The sequence below is a fragment of the Felis catus genome, chromosome B3 (genome assembly GCF_018350175.1).
Source record: "Felis catus isolate Fca126 chromosome B3, F.catus_Fca126_mat1.0, whole genome shotgun sequence".
Lineage (NCBI taxonomy): Eukaryota > Metazoa > Chordata > Mammalia > Carnivora > Felidae > Felis > Felis catus.
In genome coordinates, this window is record NC_058373.1 from 7,161,215 (window position 1) to 7,181,929 (window position 20,715).

The 20,715-nt window shown below is 47.4% G+C and overlaps 1 protein-coding gene across 2 annotated transcripts; it reads left to right on the forward strand.

The window, feature by feature from the left end:
- Window positions 1-44: 44 nt before the first annotated feature.
- On the forward strand, window positions 45-9,605 carry MRPL46 (mitochondrial ribosomal protein L46). 2 transcript variants are annotated; one of them, XM_045058837.1, is made up of 4 exons: window positions 45-322; window positions 1,616-1,805; window positions 2,578-2,751; window positions 5,544-6,826. In XM_045058837.1, the coding sequence occupies exons 1-4, from the start codon at window positions 95-97 to the stop codon at window positions 5,648-5,650; spliced, it is 699 nt and encodes a 232-aa protein (XP_044914772.1). In that variant the 5' UTR covers window positions 45-94; the 3' UTR covers window positions 5,651-6,826. The 2 variants fall into 2 exon arrangements, with proteins under 2 accessions (XP_044914772.1, XP_003986866.1); XM_003986817.6 differs by lacking the exon at window positions 5,544-6,826 and adding an exon at window positions 9,216-9,605 and having other exon boundaries at window positions 57-322.
- Window positions 9,606-20,715: the final 11,110 nt, after the last annotated feature.

Consider the following 20,715-nt stretch of genomic DNA (forward strand, 5'->3'; position numbering starts at 1 on the left):
TTTCCGTCTTGCCGCTGCCGCGCTGCCTTGTGGGAGCATGGGATTGGCCTAGGATGCCGCGGGGAGCCGCGGTACCTTGTGGGAGAGCAGAAGAATGGCGGCGCCCGTAAGGCGGACTCTGTTACAGGCGGCGAAGGGCTGGCGGCGGTTCGAGGGGCACTGGGCCGGTAGCCTTGGCTCCCGCAGCCTGGCCCCTGCGGCCGCACCCTTGAGCAGCGGGTCTCCATGGCGCTTGGTGGGCGCGTTGTGCCTGCAGCGGCCACCGTTGGTCTCGAAGCCGCTGACCCCATTGCAGGAAGAGATGGCGGCTCTACTACAGCAGGTAGGATTGAGGTGCAGCTCACGGCTTCTAGGAGGCTCTTGGGGGAACCAATAGAGACACGTGGGCCTGGGTTCCATCACGACTCCGGCACCAGTTAGTCCGAGTGTCCTTGAGCAAGTCTTATCTCCTCTCAGAACTTCGGGGTATTTACCTGCGCACTGGTATCTACCTTCCTGGGTTGTTTTGGTGCATAGAAGGCGTTCATTAAAAGATAGTTTGTTTTCCTTGTTCTTTATTGTCACGTTAGGCAGCTCTTTGGAGAATGGTTTCCCTTTTCATTGCACACGCTAGGTATGCGGTGGTGAAGACGACGGACGTCTCTCTCCTAGGTCGTCAATAATTTAGACAGGAGAAAGTCTGATGTGATGTTTTAGGAGAAGGCAGTGGGCACATCGATAAAATGGTGCGATCAAGGCTGTCTGAGGGCCAAGTGAGAAAACAAGGGCAAGTATTCAGTGTAGTGGCTGTGAGGGGCTTAAATCCCCTCAGATACTGACTGAAGGGTGTTTTCCCAGAGTCTGAGATGTTTTGCGTCTTGGCTACTGAGAGTTCGAAACTTCAGTTTGTGCTTTTTACTTGGTTTATTAGTTTATTCTGCAAACACTTTATTAATCATTTTATAGATAATCCGTTACCACCTGCTTTGTACAGACACTGTGCTAAGTGGTAGGCACGCAGTAGTGAGTAAGACAGACATGCCTTTGGTTTTCAGACTATTCAGTCTCGTGGAGGTGGACCAAGTCAGTAACCAAATAATCACATGACTGTATAACTGCACATCTTGTTAAGTGTCATAAAGGAAGATACAGGATACTGTAAAAGGTTTAACAGGGGTATCTAATTTGATTTTATGGGCGGTGTCAAGGAATATCTCCCCAAGAAAGTGATATTTAAATTGAAATCTGAAGGATAAGCAGGAATTTCTTAGAAAAACATGAGGGACAACATTCTAGGAAGAAGGGACAGCACCTGTACAAATTCTGTGAGGCAGGAAAATCCATGATGAGATCTTGATAGAAGACTGACAGCACGGGAGCATAGGAAGTGGGCAGGAAACGCCTGTCCCGGTTTTCTGTTCTTTGAAGCAGCTTGACCTTCAGTCACCTTCTAACATTTTAGCAAATGTAGCCCAAGCCCAAAGTGCAGGTGACCTTTCTTCTTTGGTTCTTTTTCCATGGTGTTTTGATTGTATGTCTGGTTATGATGACTGGTAAAGTTCTTCGTCAGGCGTGCTATAGCTCTGTTTTCTACTCTGCCTGTGGCTTTCTTTTTTTGTCCTTTTAATTTTCCCAGATTGAGGTAGAGAGAAGTATGTATTCAGACCATGAGCTTCGTGCTTTGGATGAAGCCCAGCGACTGGCAAAGAGGAAAGCTGACTTGTATGATGAAGAAGAAGACGAACAGAATGTGCTGTTGGTGCAGGATTTGGAAGATGTATGGGAGCAGAAATTCCTACAGTTCAAACCTGGAGCTCGCATAACAGGTTTGTGGTCTTTTCAGGCCAGCAAGAGACAAGGGAAGGGGTGGTTAGGTATTTTGGTTCCCAGACAGAGAACATTTGTTTAGCTGTTACTTTGTGTCATAAGTAACGAGTAATTGCAAAACTTCTTTCAGGTTGGCAGAGAATAAATTATTTTCCCTGTTCCTCACATCTACGCTAATATCATTTTTAAAGGCCTTTGTTATTTTTGGGCGGGAGGTAAGGGTGCTGGTGGGATAGCCTCTTCTCTCTCAGTTGAACTTCATGAATGTTACCTGAGTTTAACTCCAGTTTGGGAGTGAGAACGGGAGGGAGATTAAACCTTTCCCATTAGTTTCCTGTGTTTTATCTGAAATCCTTCCTAAAGCAGAGGATTGAGCTCTCTTATCTTAGTTCATACGTGAAGACTGAAGAACAGAGAAAGTCGGGCCTAGTGAAGTTAGTAATAGTGTCAAACCCAGCGAAGTTGTGGTGTTTGAAGTAGTGTGGGTGTAGCTTCTTTTCTAAAGGCTCAAAGAACTTTGTGTTGTGCTCCTCAAAGGAGAAGTTCAGCTTTTGGTCTTCTCTTCTTACACTGTAGTTTTCTCAAGATTGTGAGACCCTGCCCTGAAAGAGGTACGAATTACATGTGTCAGGCTTGTAATTTGATTATAAGAGGACAGAGGTTGTGGCTTCGAGGTACAGTCTGCCTCAAAGGAAGATTGTAAAATTCTGTTCTCCTTGGTTCTGGCAGATCACAGACTTCTTGTCTTTTTTGACCCCCTTTTCTTCACAGAAGCTGATGAAAAGAACGACAGAACCTCGCTGCACCGGAAGCTAGACAGGAACCTTGTTCTATTGGTCAAAGAGAAGCTTGGAGACAAGGATGTGTGGATACTTCCCCAGGCCGAGTGGCAGCCTGGGGAGACCCTCCGAGGAACAGCTGAGCGAACCCTGGCCACACTGTCAGGTGAGTTCTCTGCCCTCCTCTGAACCTCACAAGACTCCCTTCCGACTCAGTCCCAGGCTGACTTACGAGGATGGCTTTAAGGGTTGGAGGTGGGTCATTGATGGAAACTTTGATGTCTCTAAACATTTCAGCTAGAAAGAATTCTTATGTCTTCTTTTCTTTCTTTATATTATAGCACATCGGTCTTATTGATGGCAGAAGAAACAATTCTTTCTTTCACTTGTAAAATGTATTCGCTTTATTGAACTCTATATTTTTTTTTTCTCCTCTTTGTGTGGGTTGAATTTTCCCCCCCCTAAAATCTACATTTTCATTCTCTAACTACTAACATCCACATGGCAGTTGCTTCTGAAGGGGAAGGAAGAGGTCCATCTACAGGTTTGGATCTTGAAGTTTCAGTCAGTGGCCCTTTTCTTTATAAAGACTCTGAGGGTCTTAGTGCCCAGCCAGAAAGGTTGGAGAAACTGCTGGCTTGGCCGAGTGGATCTTGTTGTTTGGCCTTCACCTCGTCTGCGGAACTCAGGAGTTTGGTTGTATGTCCTTCCTCCCCGCATGCCTCTGTTTCCGCGGGCCGGTGTTGCAAAGTGGTGCTTCTTCGTGGTTGCCCTTCATCAGTAAATTTAACAACTGCTTCCGTAGCTGAAGAGCGGAGAGCTTCAACTTCTCAGTAAGACTTGTTGTCTTCCCAACAGAGTATAAAACATTCATCTTCAGGTTTCCACGCTTTTACGTATTCCACAGGGATGGATTGTTCTAGTACTTTTCCTGGTTTCGTTGGCCCAGATCTTCTCTTGAGCCCACTGTTGTGAAATACTTTATCGTAGTGGGTAGCTACGACGGATCCTGCCATCTTGGTGGGTCCTACTCGTTGCCTTCGGTGGGATTTCTGTCTCCGTTTGGAACACCAGTGAAACTAACAGTGCAGACAGTATTTGCAGGATCAATATCTACAGTAAAATGGTTTTCAGTTTTTACACCACTGAAAGCTTCATTATTTATTGTTCATAAAACAGATCAGGAGTTGCTGTTTGGCTTTCTCTTTTCCCACGTTTTTGATTATTTTAATCTGGATTTCTTGAGGAAGTGGATTTTCTTTAATCTCTGCATAGGATGGATCTTTTCCTGACCTGCTTTGTGTAGAATTATCTTTTCCTCTTTTTTTTTTTTAAGCTACAGCATTGTGCTGAGAGGCTAAATGACATGAAGTGTCTTTAGCTCTTTCATATTTAGAATATGGTCTGTCACAGATTCACTCTTTAGCCCATACTTCAGATCTTGAAGAAGTACTCAGTCTTCTAGAACCTCTGTTTCTAAGTCACTGTGTTCTAAAATTAGCTTTGAAGTTTGAGTGTCTCTTTGAAAATGAGGACATTTTTCATTTCCTTGGCTGTCTGCTGTCATTTTGAGGAAGATATTTTGGTGGCTCAGTATTTGACAGACTGTATTATCCTTGATGAAGCTGTTTCCCCTCAGATTTAGGTTCTGCCTCAGGGCCCAGCACAGAGGCAGCCAATTGAAAAGTACCCAGACTTTCTATGAAAGAGGCTTATTTGCTTATCTTCAAATAGTTGGCTTGAGGGGCAAGCATTCAATTCAACACAAATCTAGGGGGCTGCTCAAATACCCTCTGGGGACGCTGGCAGGCGCCATCCCTGTTCCTTCTCTGCTTCCCCCCCCCCCCCCATTTAAAATTTTAGTGTGTACTTTCAAAAGTGAGAATCCTGCCACGCTCAGCTTGCACCTCTTCTTATCCTGGCCGCCTTGCTTACTGGCCCGACACTCAACTCAGTTACCCAGCTAGAAACCTCAGAGTTCTCTTTGGCTTCGGTCTGACCTCCAGAGCTTCTTGAGTCCTGTCTGGTCTGAATATTCCTCTCTTTATTCTCACAGCTTTAGCTGTCACCCCTTTTGCTTCTCACCAGATCAGGGGTTCTCAGCCTTGGCACTGTTGACATTGGGCCTGGGTAATTCTTTGTGGGGGCTGTTCTGAGCGTTGTAGGATTCAGTAGCATCCCTGACCTCTACCTGCTAGATGCCAGTAGCGCTCGCCCATCCCCCACTCCCCCTATTGTGACAGCCATGACAACCAAAAATGTCCCTAGATGTTGCCACGTATTACCTGGGGAGTCAAGTCACGGTGGTTGAGAACCACTGCACTGGACCTTTGAAATAGTTGCCCAAAAAGTTCCCCCTTGCTTTCATGTCATGCTCTTCAGTGTTGCCAGAATGAGCGTTCAGACACAGGTCCCTTGTCCCTTCTCTGCCTGGGTTTCCCATAAAGGTTCAGACTTTGGAGCATGGCCCACAAATCCATTTGCTCTGGCCCTGAGGTTGCCGGTCTTCCCTCTGGCCGCACATCGCCATATATTCTGAATTCCAACCCAGCAGACCTTCTGCGTTCCTCGAATAACGTGGTCATGCGTGTGTCTCTGTTTTGTGGCATGCTGGTCTCTGACCGGAGCGGTTTACTCCTCCCTGGTCTGACTGCTCAATTTTGAAGACTCAGCTTGTACATCGTACCTTCCGTGGTAGAACCTTCTCCGAGCCCTTTGGTAGACAGAGCTACTCCTCCTTCTAGGCTTTCATAGAATTTGTGTGTGCCTTTATTCATTTTATGCAACAAACATTTACTCTGAGCCTGCCGTTTGCCGGATGATCTTCAGGCAGTGGGGTCACAGCGATGAACGGGACACGACCCCAGCTCTGTGCGAGCTTTGTGTTCTAGTGGAGAATACGCCCTTTCACTTCCTCCATCGCCTGGCAATTGTTTATCGACACATTTCTCTCCCCAGCTAGAATTCTGACTCCCTTGGAGGGACGGACAGTATCTGTTCTTCCCCGTCATCCCAGCTCCCATCAGGTACCTGGCTCACTGCTCGCGTGTTTACCGAGGATGTAGATTTGGCAGGATCGGTTCCCAGTCACCTTACTTGCCCTGCCACCGGCACAAGCACGTGCTAACGAAGCAGCAGCCCCGTCGGTCCTTCCCCAATCTGCGAGAGAGGGGGTGAGACAGAATGGAGTGGGTGGGAACCTTAGCTGTGCTCCCATGTCCTCAGCTGTCACCTAGGAGGTGGCATCTGGGTGTCTCGCCAGGATCACTGTGTTCAGATCCTCTGCTTCTCTCACACAGTCATGACTGATGCTGGCTCAGCTCTGCCTCCTGTGAGCCACGTGGACAGGCTTCCATCTCGGCACCCACTTTCCTCCTTTTAATATTCCGTTGCAATAATTAAATGTGAGGGGAAATGTATAAAAGAGGTATTGACATTAAACGGGTGCATAACAAACAAAATGTGTTGATTGCGAAGTTATTAAAATGGTAAATAATATAAAATGATTAAAGTGGCGAAGAAAAGCTCACGAAATATAAAAGTATATGTACGTGTAAAAGTCGGAGTCCATTTATTTCCTGCTTGTTGGCACTTCCCTTCCCAAGTCCTTCTGCAAGATGGAATTCCTAGAGGTGGGCTAAATGCTCAAGGATGGCCACTTAACTATTTGATAAGTACGACCCAGTTGTCCTGCAGAGTGTCCATAACATTTGACCTTTTCAGGAGTGGTGTAGTGGAGCGTCTGTTTGTGTAGACCCCACCAACATATGTAATCATCTCTTTTTAATTTTTGCCTATCTTAGTAAAACATCTCTTCTGGACTAGGGTTTTCCTGATTGCTAGTGAGATTGACCATGTTTTCAAGTGTTTATTGGCATTTGTACTTATTTGTGAGTGCCTATTTAAATTTTTTTAATGTGTATTTTTTAATTTTTATTTCTTTTAAAAAAATTTTTAAAATGTTTATTTGTTATTTTTGAGAGAGAGCGAGAGAGAGACAGAGCACGAGCAGGGCACGGCAGAGAGAGAGGGAGACAGAATCTGAAGCAGGCTCCAGGCTCGGCTCTGTCAGCACAGAGCCCAGTGCAGGGCTCAGATGTCATGAACTACTAAATGATGACTTGAGCCGAAGTTGGATGCCCAACTGACTGAGCCACCCAAGCGCCCCTGTTTATTTATTTTTGGAAGAGGGAGCGAGACAGCTTGAGTCGGGGAGAGGCAGAGAGAGAGGGAGACACAAAAGCCAAAGCAGGCTCCAGGCTCTGAGCTGTCAGCACAGAGCCTGATATGGGGATTGAACTCACTAACCAACTGCAAGATTGTGACCTGAGCCAAAGTCGTATGCTTAACCTACTGAGCACCACAGCTCCACTGTGAGTGCCTATTTAGATTCTTTGCTCATTTGATAATGAACTATTTCTTTTTTCATATTGTTTGGCTTATATTTTTAATCTGTTTTTCCAGATTATAGAAAAATAATACATACTCATTGAAATAAGTGAAAAATTCAGGAAAGTATAAAGAAACTTTCTAATAATTCCATCACCGGTAGATACCCATTGCTGACATTTGTGTGTGTGTGTGTGTGTGTGTGTGTGTGTGTTGCAGGTGAGCTCACCTCATACATAAATTCCTCATGTGATGCTAATAGTGTTTTTTGTTTGTTTTGGTTTTAGTATTGAGAGAAGCAATTCATTATATATGGTGCCTAGTAAATGTAATATAGGATAAGAAGTAATTTTCTGTCTCAGAGCAGTTACACCATTAACACTTTTTGGTGTATCCTGTTAGAAATCACAAGCACAGGGGTGCCTGGGTGGCTCAGTCGGTTGAGCGTCCAACTTTGGCTCCGGTCATGATCTCTCAGTTTGTGGGTTCGAGCCCCACGTCAGGCTCTGTGCTGAAAGCTCGGAGTCTGGAGCCCGCTTCAGATTCTGTGCCTCCCTCTCTCTCTGTCCCTCCCCTGCTCACACTCTGTCTCTCTCTCAAAAATAAATAAACATTAAAAAAAATTAGAAAACGAAAAAGAAATCACAAGCACATACATATCCCATCCGGTTTTTGTTCTCCACGTAGTAGGAACATGGTTACATGCCTCCGTTTTCTCAGCTCATAAGCATCTCTCTGTATCAGCGCGGGAAGCCATAGCTTACGCTTTCTGACACCAGCCAGCGGTTTCATAATAGGCATGTACCGCAGTTCTCCTTACCAGTCTGTTGCTTTTTACAAATAAGCTGTAGTGAGCATCCACTAATACTCACCTTTGCTCATGTGCGCAGAGAAACCATCTGAGGGGATCAAGTTCTAGAAGCAGAGTCTCTGGATGAAAGGGTACGCCTACTTGAAATTGGTAACTCTCATCAAAGGTGACGGTTAATACTAATTTCTACCCTGGCAACATACATGAGAGTGCTGGTGTTTCTCTTACCCTTGACAGGCGGCGTATAGCTCAAAGTTTTGGGACTTGGGTAATAATGACACGTTGTTGTTTGAATTTACGTTTCTTTAATTGAGTAAGACTGAGCCTCTTTCAAAGAGTTTATAGGTCAGTGATATTTATTTTTGTGTGGAAGGTCCTGCTTATATGCTTAGTTCATTTTTCTTTTAGATTTGTTGGCTTCTTCTTCATTGATCTCTAAGTACTTCTTATACCTGAAGACATTCTATTGTGGAGCGTGTCAGAAATATTTTTCTCAGTGTGTCATTTTTGTCTTTCACTTTTATGCTTTGTTTTTCCTGGTAGAAATTTTATGTAAATACATAGTTTTCTGTTTTATGGATTTTTTGAATTTTGTGTCTTGGTTAGGGTTTTCCCTCTCGAAAATGGTACGGAAAGTATCCCACAGTTTTTTCTAGTACTCTTTTGGCTTCTTTTTTCATTAATGAAAAATTTGAAGAGACAGAACAATTCAGGAAGTATTAAACATCCACGATCCAGAATGAACAATCCTTTTATGAAAGTTAGATGTCTGTTGTTAAATCTTGGATCTGTATGGTGTCAATTTTGATATGAGGACTGAGATTGGTGGAATCCAGCTTTATTTTTCCTCTTTAGCTAGTTCTCCAGATGCCATTTAGTAATTAATGCTTGGTTGGGGTTAACCCTTCATTATAGATTGCAGATAATATCTATCCATCTGTCTTTGTCTTTTAACTTTGGTTATGTTTTCACCCTACAGAAGTCAAATTGGGTCTTTTTCATGCTTTTCGAGTAACCCTCCCTTTAAGAGGCTAATGAGCTTTGCTTTACAGATACCAAGTGTCTTGGTCCTTCATCAGCAGACAGTGGCCGGGCTGAGTCTAGAAGCTTGGTGCTGTGACTCCAGGTAGTGGCATTTGAACTGCATTGCTGACTTCAGTTTGAAGGCAGTATCCTGGCAAGTGTGATAGATCCAGCGAATCTGGAGCCGGAGCCCGAGGCTACGGGCCAGGAGCATTTGGATGGAGACGGGAAGAGGCTCTTCAGGAATGACCCTCATCCTCACTCCTCACTCCTTACTCCCAGGGATTGCTCTTACCTCTCGAGGGAAATGGCTCTCACAGAGACCCCCTGTGACTTGGGGAGCCAGAGTGAACAGGTGGGTGTGTCCTTATCTTCCAATTCTGTTTCTTCCCCATCCCCCCCTTCAGAAAAAAAAGTGGAAGCCAAGTTCCTGGGAAACGCCCCCTGTGGCCACTACAAGTTCAAGTTCCCTCAGGCAATGCGGACAGAGAGTAGCCTCGGGGCCAGAGTATTCTTCTTCAAAGCACTGCTCCTAACCAGAGGAGACTTCTCCCAGGCCTGGAAGAAGGGCCAGCATGTCTGGGTCTGTAAGGAAGAGCTGGGCGACTATTTGAAACCGAAGTACCTGGCCCAGGTTAGGAGATTTCTCTTGGACCTCTGACGAACAGTGAACAGTGCTGCTGTGGACAGTGCTCGAACAGGCCTGCAACCGGGGCCTCAAGGACACTATGTGCTGGCTCCGTCTTTGCAGGGAACATCGTGCAACCAACTCAGAGAAATAAACGAGTTTATTCTTGTGTGGGTCTTGGCTGATTTCTCCTTTGAGAACGACTGGCTTTTCCTTGTGAAGAGAGGGCCGTCTCTTAGGGCGCCTTTCGCTTGTGTCCAAGCTGATAATTGAGTGTTGCGTTACTTCATAGTGAATCAGCTGGCTCCCTGGGCCCAGAAAGAGAACCCAAGGAAGGAAACTGAACTTCTAAAAAAGCCTTGAGGTCTGTGAAAGCTTCTAGGCTCAGGCAAAAAAAGAAAAAACGAGTTCTGTGCAGTGTCTTAGCCTCTATCCATTTTGTGTTTTTCTCCCTTTGTACTTGATATGAAAGTCTAGCCTAGGAAATAATTTCTTCCTTTGTTTTTTTCTTTTGGTTTTTATTTTCTTTTTTCATTTTTTTTAAACATTTTATATTTAAGCAGAATTTAATCATATCTGTTCTGAGACAGTCATGTGAATAAGCAGGTCGGACTGTGGAATCTTGGCCTTTTATCAATGGTGGAATCTTGGCCGCACAGGACTTGGCCCCAAGTCTTAACGGCACTGAGGGTGCAGGAGGAGAATGCTGATCTCTTGCCTCTGTGTTGGGGCTCCTGATCCCTCCCTGTGTTGCTTGAGTCATCCCTGGTCGCTGGCACACGGAGGGCACCCAGGGAACATTTGCTAAACGAGTGGAAGAGAGGGAGCGTCTCAGGCCCACCTGTGTCTGCACAGGACAGTGGTTCCACTAGCAAGGCTTTCTGGCTCCCAGCTCCCTGGTTTCCTCTCACACAGCCTTCTGGGTTGAATAGATGGGCCCGTGTGATGTAAGCTAGCAGACTGGGATTTCTGTTTCTGCTTCAGACGTAGCCTTGTGTTCTTCCCCGGGGTCAGGGAGATTGCTTTCCGAGGTCAAAGTTGAGGTGTCTCCTCCTGACAATGCCCTCCTTCCCATGTACCTCCTGCACGTGCTCTTTCCCCTCATTGCAGATGGAGATGTCCCCTAGCTGAGGCTTGCTGATTTCATGGGCAGTAGTGCCACCCTGGGAGTGAAACCTGGCCACCAGGAGAGGGTAAGTCCAGACATAGGACCAGGAGTGCATTTCTCTTTCTGGGATTTGGAGTGAGTTGTAGAGGTGAACATATTTGCCACCTCAGGGAACTCCAGCCTAGAAGGGAAGGGATCCCCAGGGTGAGGTGGAGACTGTTTTTAAGACTGTGATATCATGATTTATATGTGTGTGTGTGTGTGTGTGTGTGTGTAAGAATGTATGTTTTTGTTCTCTGTACCTATTCCTTGCACAGAACTCCTATGCAATTAGTGGTTTTGAGAGCAATCAAGTTGTCTTTTGTTTTGTTAATGAGGTGAAGTTTAGAAAGCCCCTTGGTAACCTAAGGATGGGAGCTGATTGCTGGGGAAGCCAACCTTGTGACAGAGAGTTGGAACTTTCAGTCCAACCCCATGACCTGGGAGGGAGAAGGGCAGGAGTTGGAGTTCCATCACCAGTGGCCAATGATGTAGTCAGTCTTGCCTATGAAATGAACCCTTCATAAAAATCCTAAAGGATAGTGGATGGTCTTCTGACAGCTCCTGGGGTTGGTGAGCACGTGGGAATTTGGGGAGGGTGGCGCACTCCAAGACGGCATGGTGTTTCTGTACCCTTTCCTGTAGCTTGCCCAGCACATCTCTTCTATCTGGCCGCTCCTGAGTTAGGTCCTTTTATAATAAACCAGTATTCTAGTAAGTAACCTATTTATTGGAGTTCTGTGAGCCAATCTAGCAAATTAGGGAACCCAAGATGGGAGGTCCTTGGAACATCTGATTGAACCAGTTGTCTGGAAGCACAAATACCTGGACAGGAGATTGGCATCTCAGGGATTGGAGGGGGTGGGGTAGGGTGGGGGAATCTGTTAGGACAGAGCCCTTAACCTGTGAGATCTGATGCTCCCTCCAGGTAGATGGTATCAGAATTGAGCTGAATTGTAGGACGCGCAGCTGGTGTCTGAGGAATTGCTTTGTGTTGGGGAAAAACTCACACGTTGGAATTGGTACCAGAATCTTAATGACTGTTCTTAAGGTGCTCCATTTTGTTATAAGGTTGCTTCTTTAATGGGAAGTAACATATATACAATTGGTAAATAGAGAAATGGTGTCAGGATAACCCAAAATTAGGTTAGCTCCTATAACATTTTCCCCAGAGCATTAATATTTTGAAGTGTTCAGGGACAGGATTGAATTACCTTAAGAAAAAAGCCACGAATTATATAGAAGTGCCTTCTTTTATTACGAATAGTGGCTGGTTTAGTAGCTTCAAAAAGCACTATTAGCGTTTCCACCGTGTTAGGCTGTCTGGGGAAATGGCGCGGAAAGAAAGATGCTGGGAAGGCATCCCCTTTGTTTTACAAAACTGATGAGAAAGCCCTTTCCTGGATGTTTTTTATTTTGATGGAAGTAGTCTCTGCACGTCAGGAAGAAGCATGAGGCCCGGGAGTAAAGGTGCGAGGAACCAGTGCACACGCCAGTGGGAGTTTAACTGCAGCGGTATCACTGGGTTTGGTTCTGTTTTATTTGTGCTCTGGCTACAAAATCCCATAGCTTCTGCGTGGTCTGCCTTAACCCCCTTTCCCCAGAAGCCTTGTTATTTTTGGAGTGTGATTTTACAAAATGCAAGCTTTTTTGGCATTAGAGTTGAAATGACTGTGTATGCTGAATGCCAGCCTGAATCTTCCATTGGCTGCCAGACATGACCAGAAAATTGTTCCTAGTGTATCCTTAGGGACAAGATCTCCAGGGAGCCAAGAGGTGGTGTTCTCTGTGTTTTAGGGGATGAGCACCTTCCAGGAAAATGGTAGGAGGAAGTTAAAAGTAAGCTGTGGGTTTTGGGGGTTAGGAGTTGCAGTTTGAGGTATGTTTGTGCACCCTTCGAAGAAAATGCCACTTAGAAGTGAGAACGCCCTTAGAAGCCCCTCCGGAAGTTGAGCCCCGACCCAACTCCCCAAGTGATTTCCAGTCACTTCATTTTTGTTTACCTTTGCTGGTTCTATGGAGGAAATATTACCACTCTTATAAACTTGTTTTCCTGGTAATTTATCGTCACGAGTAAGTTCCTCCTGTGCCTTTCCTGCTTCTGCACTTAGCACTTTATAGGACAAGGAGTTGTATGTCTGGCTCCAACACCTAACCGAACTTCCAAATCCCAGGACAGAGACTGCCTCATGGCCACACTTAAAAAAATATATTTTAAGTGAATCAGCCTCCTTCCCCTTAAGTGTTGAACTTCCTCCTGGGGGTCAGGAAACCTGGGTTTGGATTTGTCCTTTGACCTGAGGCAAGTGTCAGCCAAGAAGGAATTCATTGAAAATTTAAGCAAACAGGCATTTTATTTGGGCAATTAGTTCTGCAACTTGGGATACACAGTCTCAGGTCAAAAACCTGACTGTGTCCTGAGGAAGACAGAGGGGCGGAGTGAAAAACGGGAAAGGTCACAAGTACAGCTCTCCTTCAGGTCCTTTATGCAAAACAGGGATTAATGCTAGGTTAGCTGGGATTACTTGGGTTAATATGCAAATGAGGGATTGAATTGGTTCTTTTCAAAGTGAAGAATTGGGTGATGAGTAAGTGAAGTCCCCGCTGAGGGCTTGTAGCTGGCAGAAAGTTCCCATTTCCTCCCATGAGGACGGGCCTGCACCTCGACCCTGTTTCATTTTTAAAATGTTTATTTTGTGAGAGAGAGCGAGCGTTGCACACATGAGCAGGAGAGGGACCGAGAGAGAGGGAGAGAATCTCAATCAGGCTGCGTATCACAACCGTGAGATCACAGCTCAGCCTGAGCCAATATCAGGAGTCGGACACCCAACCGACTGAGCCATCCAGGCGCCCCCCCCCCCCCCCCCGACCCTATTTGAAAGGACGTTGTCTCAGCTAGGCTGGCTTGCTCCATCCTGAAGTCTACACAAGTCTCTGTTGATAGAGTGGAGAAACTGAACTAGTGTCTGTACCCACAGCATCCGTTTCTGTCTAAACCAGTAGGGCAGGTGTCATTATCCCTGGTTTATAGATGAGGAAGGAGACTCCAAGGGGCTGGTTAATGTGTGTAGCGTGACTCACTAGTGCATCGTGGGATCAGAGTCTGAACTCCGATCTGTGCACCAAGCTAGTTCTTAAGTTCTCTTGACTTTACCTTTCTCATCTGTCAGAGGAAGACGGTATTATTTCTCAGGTAATGCGATACTTCATGTGAAAATACTTATTAGCACTGCGCACGGCTCGTAAACACTAAGTAAGAATGTTTCCCTTTTCCAGTGTATTTAGGCTCCTGAATTCTCTGGAGCCCCCTGTGTCCTCTTTAGCTTTTGTAGCTCCCATTTCCCACCTTGTCCAGGTGCTACCTTGTGGCAACCAAGCGTTTCTGACCGGTTTGGAAAGGGACATGGGAAATTGGAGATTAATGGATTCCAGTAGCCCTTTTCAAGTTGGGTGGGTCGCACATGTGACTGGTTGGGCATGCCAGCACTGTCCCACCCGGGCCAGGAAATCCGGAGCTATTGCTAGGCGCTGGCCTGTGGGGCACCAACAACAGAGTGGACTTGGGGGCCCATCCTCTTACCCCAGCAGGGGGAAAACACAGCTTAAAAGGTCAGCAACCCAGTTATTAAGAGCTCACGGGTCACTAAGCTGCAAGCACACACAGCAAGATAGAGGCCGTTTGCCTAAAATCTTGGGGTGGCCTTGTACCCCCCTTCGCTGCGTTTCCTGGAAGCCTGGGGGATAACCCGTCACTGCAGGCTGTCAGTCACCACCCCCACCCCCCCACCCCACCTTGGAATGTCAGTGCTTCAGACCACAGGAAGTGAAGGGGGGGGAATTGCTCCTGTTTCCAGGAGAGGTGTCCCGGATACACAGGCTCAGGGATAGGTCCAGACAGCTGAATCACTGCCACAGCCCAGGGCCTGAAGCTGGAGGTGCCCTGTGAGTCTGGCTGGGGACGGCCAGGGAGGCACTAGTCCAGAGCAGGGGATAGGTGCGTGTGCGCGCGCACACACACACACACACACACACACCAGAGCTACCTTGTCTCAAGTCACCCTCAGATGGGCTGAAGGAGACAGCAGCAGGTTCTGTTTGGGGGATCCGGCAGTACAGACACACCACTGGTTGCTGAGGAATCAGATACCCAGGCCCCAAGTAGCTGCTGAGCGGTTGAAGAAGGGACTGAGGGGAGGGGAGGGGGGAGAGACCCCTGGGTTCTCCTTTGGCCCAGAAGGGGGAAAATGGCCCTAGTACAGTCAGATGAGGACCATTGAGGACAACAGGACTGGTGGACGAAATTGGGAACATCCTGGAAGTACAGGGTTTGGGAGGACACCTCCAGGTCAGGAAGTCTTGGGGTAGATGGGGCTGAGGAGAGGTGGAGTGGGTGGAGGGGAAGAGGAGTAAGGCAGGGCTTTGGGATTCAGCTGGGGTTGGATCTTCTGCATGAGCACCACAAGGTGGCAGAATTTGCTTGACAACCACTTTGTCCCTCGATCTCCCTGCGCCTGGCCTTAGGCCACTACCTGGGAGAGGCTCCTTGCCCAGGCTCTGCAGAACCGCCAGTGCCATGTCCCCTGGGATCAGGGGGGTAGCCTCAAGCTGACATGCAACCGGCCAGCACAGATGTGGGGCATGTTCTCCCACTCTGCCTCACTGGATTCTCCTGTCACCCACCCCTACGTGGCAACTTGTATTCTCACCACGTTTTGATCAGCAGAAAAGCTTGCGGAGGTGAAGGGACTCTGTGAAGGTCTCATAGCCAATGTGTGGTGGAGCCATGATTGAACCCACAGCCATGCTGCCTAGACAGTTACCTTTGCGTCATCTAGTTCCCGCATCTGTGGCCCAGGGGCAGTCTGCTGCAGACCCGTGGAGCCCTGGAAAGGCCTGAACTGGTGTAGTTTGGGAGAATATGGAAAGGATTTGGAGTTGAGAACAATGAGACTGCAGAGGTTGAAGCAACTGAACTCGGAGAATGACAAGAGTCACGGTCCTCAAGTTTGCATGCTACTTCTATGAGGGAAGGTGATCAGTCTCCTTTGGATTGGAGGTGGTGAGCTTGAAATGCAGGAGGAGGAATTTCAGGGAGACTACAACATGAGAAGAGTTCCTTGACATTTAGCCTTATTAAACATCAAAGTGAATTCCTGAAACATTCCAGTGACCGTTCAACAAATATTTCTGGAGGAGGTGGTTTGACTGCCAAGCACCGGGAATAAAATGTTGATCAAAATACTCTTGGCCAACGTTTTCTTGATGGTTTAGTGCTGCGGGTGGGGTTCAGGAAGCAGACTCATCCACCAGCAAAGGGAAACTGCCATGGGATCACAAGTGGTTTTTATCCAGCCTGGTCTGGGGCAGGGAGGGCATCCGGGCCACACGCGATGAAGCTGAGGCCTGAAGAATAAAGGCGTGTGAGCTGGGGTGGGGGAGGGAGTAGCGAGCAGGTGCCCACAGAGGCCCTAAAGTTCTGTGGGGCTGGAGGGCAGTACATGTGGGTGTTATCTTACAGTGTCTTAAAGACAGATTAAGAGTTGCATTGTTGGAAGGATGTTCATTACTTCCATCCTGCCAGGCAGGAGAATGGGTTCCATGATCTCTTATTACAGTGAAGCCACATCCATCCTGGGGGCTGGAACTGTAAAGTCAGTGCACAAATCATGGACAAAGTTCCTGTTGAACTATCCTTTAGAAAGAGGTCACATTAGGGGAATCCAACACGGCTAGTGTTTCTTCCAGTGTTGGAATCAATTATGGTTGATTTGGTTGAGCTTAAGATTGCCCAATGGCTTGTGTTTAGGGGCTAGGTCAAATAAAATACTAGGACTCCTGTACCTGTTGCCAATGGGAAATTGAGTCAAGTGTATGTCTCCTGAGGAGAGGCCCAAATTGGGGCAATTTGGAAGAACACAAAAGGGATTTAGACTCACATTCAGTCATCAGGAGGTGCTCCCACAAAGCTAGGCATTCAGGATCCAAGGCGGTGTTTCCTCACCCATCTCAGGCTCACTCCAGAGCTGTCAGCACAGAGCCTGATGTGGGGCTCGAGCCCACGAGCTGTGAGATTATGACCTGAGCTGAAGTTGGACACTCAACTGACTGTGCCCCAGTAATTTTAATTTTTAAAAGTCAAAGGTGCATATGGTGTGGTTCCATCGTATTTATTTGGTTCCCAATTGTTTCCGTAGCTCCCTGCGCAATCTCCTGGGCAGTGACTCATTATTAAACAACAAAACTTGTGTTTTAACTCATACCCCAAAGAGGCTTGGCCTTAAAGGTGACAAATTAGCACTTTCTTTTTTCCTTTTTCTTTTCTTTTCTTTTCTTTTCTTTTCTTTTCTTTTCTTTTTTCTTTTTTCTTCTCTTTTCGTTTCTTTTTTAAGAAGAGAGATTTGCGTTTTGGAAAAGTTCTTAAGCCAGCAATGGGAGTGCTTAAGTGATTAAGGTAATTCTGGCCTCAGCCTCTAAGACTATGGGGCGACTGTAGCGATGATTGTAGATTTTATGTGTGGCACACAAACTGGCAGAAAGCAGGTCCCAAAGCTTCACTGAGCTGTGTGGTTCCATCAATAAATTAAGAATTATTTTTTGCTAAAAAAAATTACGTGTCCTCTAGTCCCACCTCATATACATCCTTCTCCGAACACTGTCCTCCTAGCCTTTTTGTGTGCATACAAGACAATGAAAATTTTTGCATGCATATCCATCCCCGAGAAAGACACATGGCCACCTTTCCTCCCATGTCCATTGAGAACATTTCTGTACACTTCCTTCCTCCTTCCTGTCCCCACTTCTCACCAGTCTCTCACCCAGCCACACACACCACACCCTTGAACATCATGCCACACAGCTTTCAGGATTCACATCACACATACACACAGCTTTGAGTGTTCACAGCACACACACACACACACACACACACACACACACACACACCCAAGAGCTTTAAATATTCTTATCACACATACACGTACTCTTGAATGTTCACATCACACACAAACCCTTGGATGCTTGCTTCTATCACACATTATACAAAACCTTGAAATCCATCTGATGCACACACACCCTCGAACAGTCACACTAAAACACACACACACACACACACTCTACACACATGCACACACGCACCTTTGAAACTGATAATGACATGCACATTTTTGAGCATTCACATCACACACAGACTTGAGTATTCACCTCACATGCTTGTTCGGGTCATTGCCTGTTGCTCTCAGATCTGCTCCTCACCCTTTCCCTGCTGTGCTCTACAGTGTGTGTGTGTGTGTGTGTGTGTGTGTGTGTGTGTGTGTGTTTGCATGAGTGCGCTCGCCTGCACACACGCATGCGCTCATGTGCATTGAGGCAGGTGCTGCCCCCTGAAAATTGCATCTTCCAAGCCTTCTTGCCTCTGGGTTCCAGTTGGGTTTGTCCAGTAGGAGGTACTGGTGAGAGATGGGAGGGTAAAGAGGAGGGCCACGTATTTCTCCATATTCTTTGCCTTGGTGGTATTCCCAGCATCACTTCTGTGGACTCCTTCCCACTAGCAGCCTCCTTGTTGATCCCAGTTCCTGCAGGATGGCCAAGACTCCAGACAGCACCCCCTCCTTCCCGTGTCCCTCCACTCATCTCTGGGTGGCTTCACCCTCCCCTGTTTTTGTTCAGTCTTTCCAAACACTTGTGTCAGTAGTCACCTGTATTACAGTCCCTCTTCTGAACTACCTGGCACGGGCGACTTTTCCCTACCTGGACCCGACAGCTACTCGGCTGGTGTCCACATGTTAGGATTTTCTCTGCTGTGGCCAACAGATTTTCTTCTAACTGTGCTCAGATCTTTGTTGGATCAAATCCTGGCACGGAGTAGGTGTTCAGTATTTGTTGAATGAATGAGCATGGTGGCCCCTCCTCCCTGTTCCAGGATTTTTTTGTGGGACAGAGCATGTTGTATCCCTGAACTAAGTGGCTCAGGGGCATCTTCAGCCCTCTCTGGGCGATCACAAATGACAGCAGTGAGCCCGGTCTCATGGGATCCAGGATATCTCAGCCAGGGCCCATTTGGAGAGTGGAGTCCTGGAAACTTTCAAGGAGCCTAATGTGTAACCAGATTTTGCATCAGCAGGCTAGACATGGTTTCAGAAACAAGGGGACTCTCAGTGCCTGTGATAAATAGAGAGGATGGAGGTGTCTCTCTTTCTCTAATGGTTTGGGTGCACCAACCCCCAAATCTAAATTCCTAGTTCTGAAACTGGGGCAAGGTGTTCTTTGTTTTAGCTTCCTTGCTTATGGAATCACGAGGAACTGTCACCCATCACTTAACTCCTGTCTACAACTTGTCAAAAGAACTGCCTGACCTTGAACAAGTAATATGCCTCCGTGCAAACCTCGGCTTTCCCATCTGCAACATAAGGAGGTTGGATTCACGATGCTGCTCGGGTTGCCACGGGCTGGTGGTTAGGTGTTGGTGATTGGGGTGGGTCCCAGGCAGTACATGCATTGTCCACAGGGAGGCTCTACACGCAAATGCATACACAGCCCCGGACTCTGGGGGCCAAAAGCCCGTGGTGTCCTTCTGCCGAGCCTCCCTGCGTGTGAGTGCCTCTGAGTAGCCATCTGCCTGTTGCAAATTGACTTAAAGCACTGAAGGCCAAGGCAAACATGCAATGATATGGTGAGGCAGAAGTCACCAACTAAGGCATTAACACATTCGAGTGAGCTCATGAGGATTAGGCAGAATTACGAAGAGTTTGTGGGAACCCAGGGGAGGGAAAATTTGAAAGGGAAGACAGAGCCAAGGAAAAAAGTAATAATGTCAGCATCCAAACACTTTCACAGGTATTTGATTCAATTTAACATATTTTTGCTTTGAGCCAACTGTTACTCTACATCCTCTGTTGCCCAGTGGCCTAGAATTATGTGGGCTTTACAATGTGCCTGAGGAAGGCAGGGCCGTGTCAATATTCCTAATTGACAGGCGAGGGGAGCTGAGAGCTGGGGACGCAAAGTGGCATGACCCTTGTCACACACCTGGGAAGTGGCAGAGCTGGGGCTCCAATCCAAGTCCTTAGGAGCTGCGAGGGCCACCCCTGGGAACTGGGCACAGTTAATAGGGTGGTCGCGTGCCTCAGGGCAGCCTCGAGTGGTTCTGGCTGGTGAGCAGCTCCTGACATGTGACAGGAGGTGGCGCTGGCCGGACTCTCACATGGCAGTGGGCGAAGCTGGTGAGCTCTTTGACGCTTGGAGTCGTGAGGCCCAGAGGAGGAGTCTCTTGTCTTGAGCCTCACACAGGGCCAGAGGCAAAGGCCAGAGACCCCTGGGGCTTTTGTTTAGACACCATGTGGAGTCTGCCAGACCTCAGCATGAGATCCAGGACCTCCTGGCAGCCTCTGAGAACCTAGGTCCTCCCCTCTTGTCCTCAAATTCCAGGCTCAGAAGAGCCAGCATGACCATGGTGATGGGCTTTCCTCAGCCCCCTGGCAGGGCTCTTTGGCCTTCATGACCCCCTCCCAGGAGAGCAGGGATTACCCAGCACACTACGGCCTGTGGTGGTAGAGAGGAGCCAGACTCATGGCTCTGCACAGCTTTCCCTGGGATTACAAGATAAGGCATATGAAGGAACATTAGCTCATCCAAGTTTATGGATTTTGTGGAAATCAAATTGTAGTAATCTCCCTGGCCATCTGGTCTTGGCGCCATTAGACAGAATTCCCAGAAACCCTCTCAGGTCCCCACACAGGGCTGGGGCCAGGGCTGGACAAGATCGTAGTGCCCAAGGCCAGGCCAGGATTTTCCAACCCAGTACCTGAGTTTGTTGGGGGGAAGGCAGGAACGCGGCAGCTGGAGCTCAGGCAGGGATGTGGATACCCATTCATTGCCTGTAATACTGCGTGTGGATGGTCCACCTGTGTGTGCAGTGGAAACTCATTTTAGAAGGGATCATTGGGCACATTTCTGGGGTTGGGGAGGCCGGAGGGGGATTTTTCTCAATTGGATGCAAATATCTCCCAGCCTCCTTAAGGGGTGCAGCTTGAGGAATGGAGTGTGCTTCCGGAGGCCTGGGCTTTCCCTGCCTGTGAGGAATGGGAAGTCAGATTTTCTAGAGCTAGTAATTTGGGCTCTGCTTCCATGGCTGACC

Excerpts from the sequence above, each read along its gene's own strand:
- MRPL46 (XM_003986817.6), top strand. The coding sequence starts at position 95 with ATGGCGGCGCCCGTAAGGCGGACTCTGTTACAGGCGGCGAAGGGCTGG. Across the intron at positions 1,806-2,577 it reads ACCTGGAGCTCGCATAACAG|AAGCTGATGAAAAGAACGAC; the intron begins GTTTGTGGTCTT and ends TTTTCTTCACAG. Across the intron at positions 2,752-9,215 it reads AACCCTGGCCACACTGTCAG|AAAAAAAAGTGGAAGCCAAG; the intron begins GTGAGTTCTCTG and ends CCCCCCCTTCAG.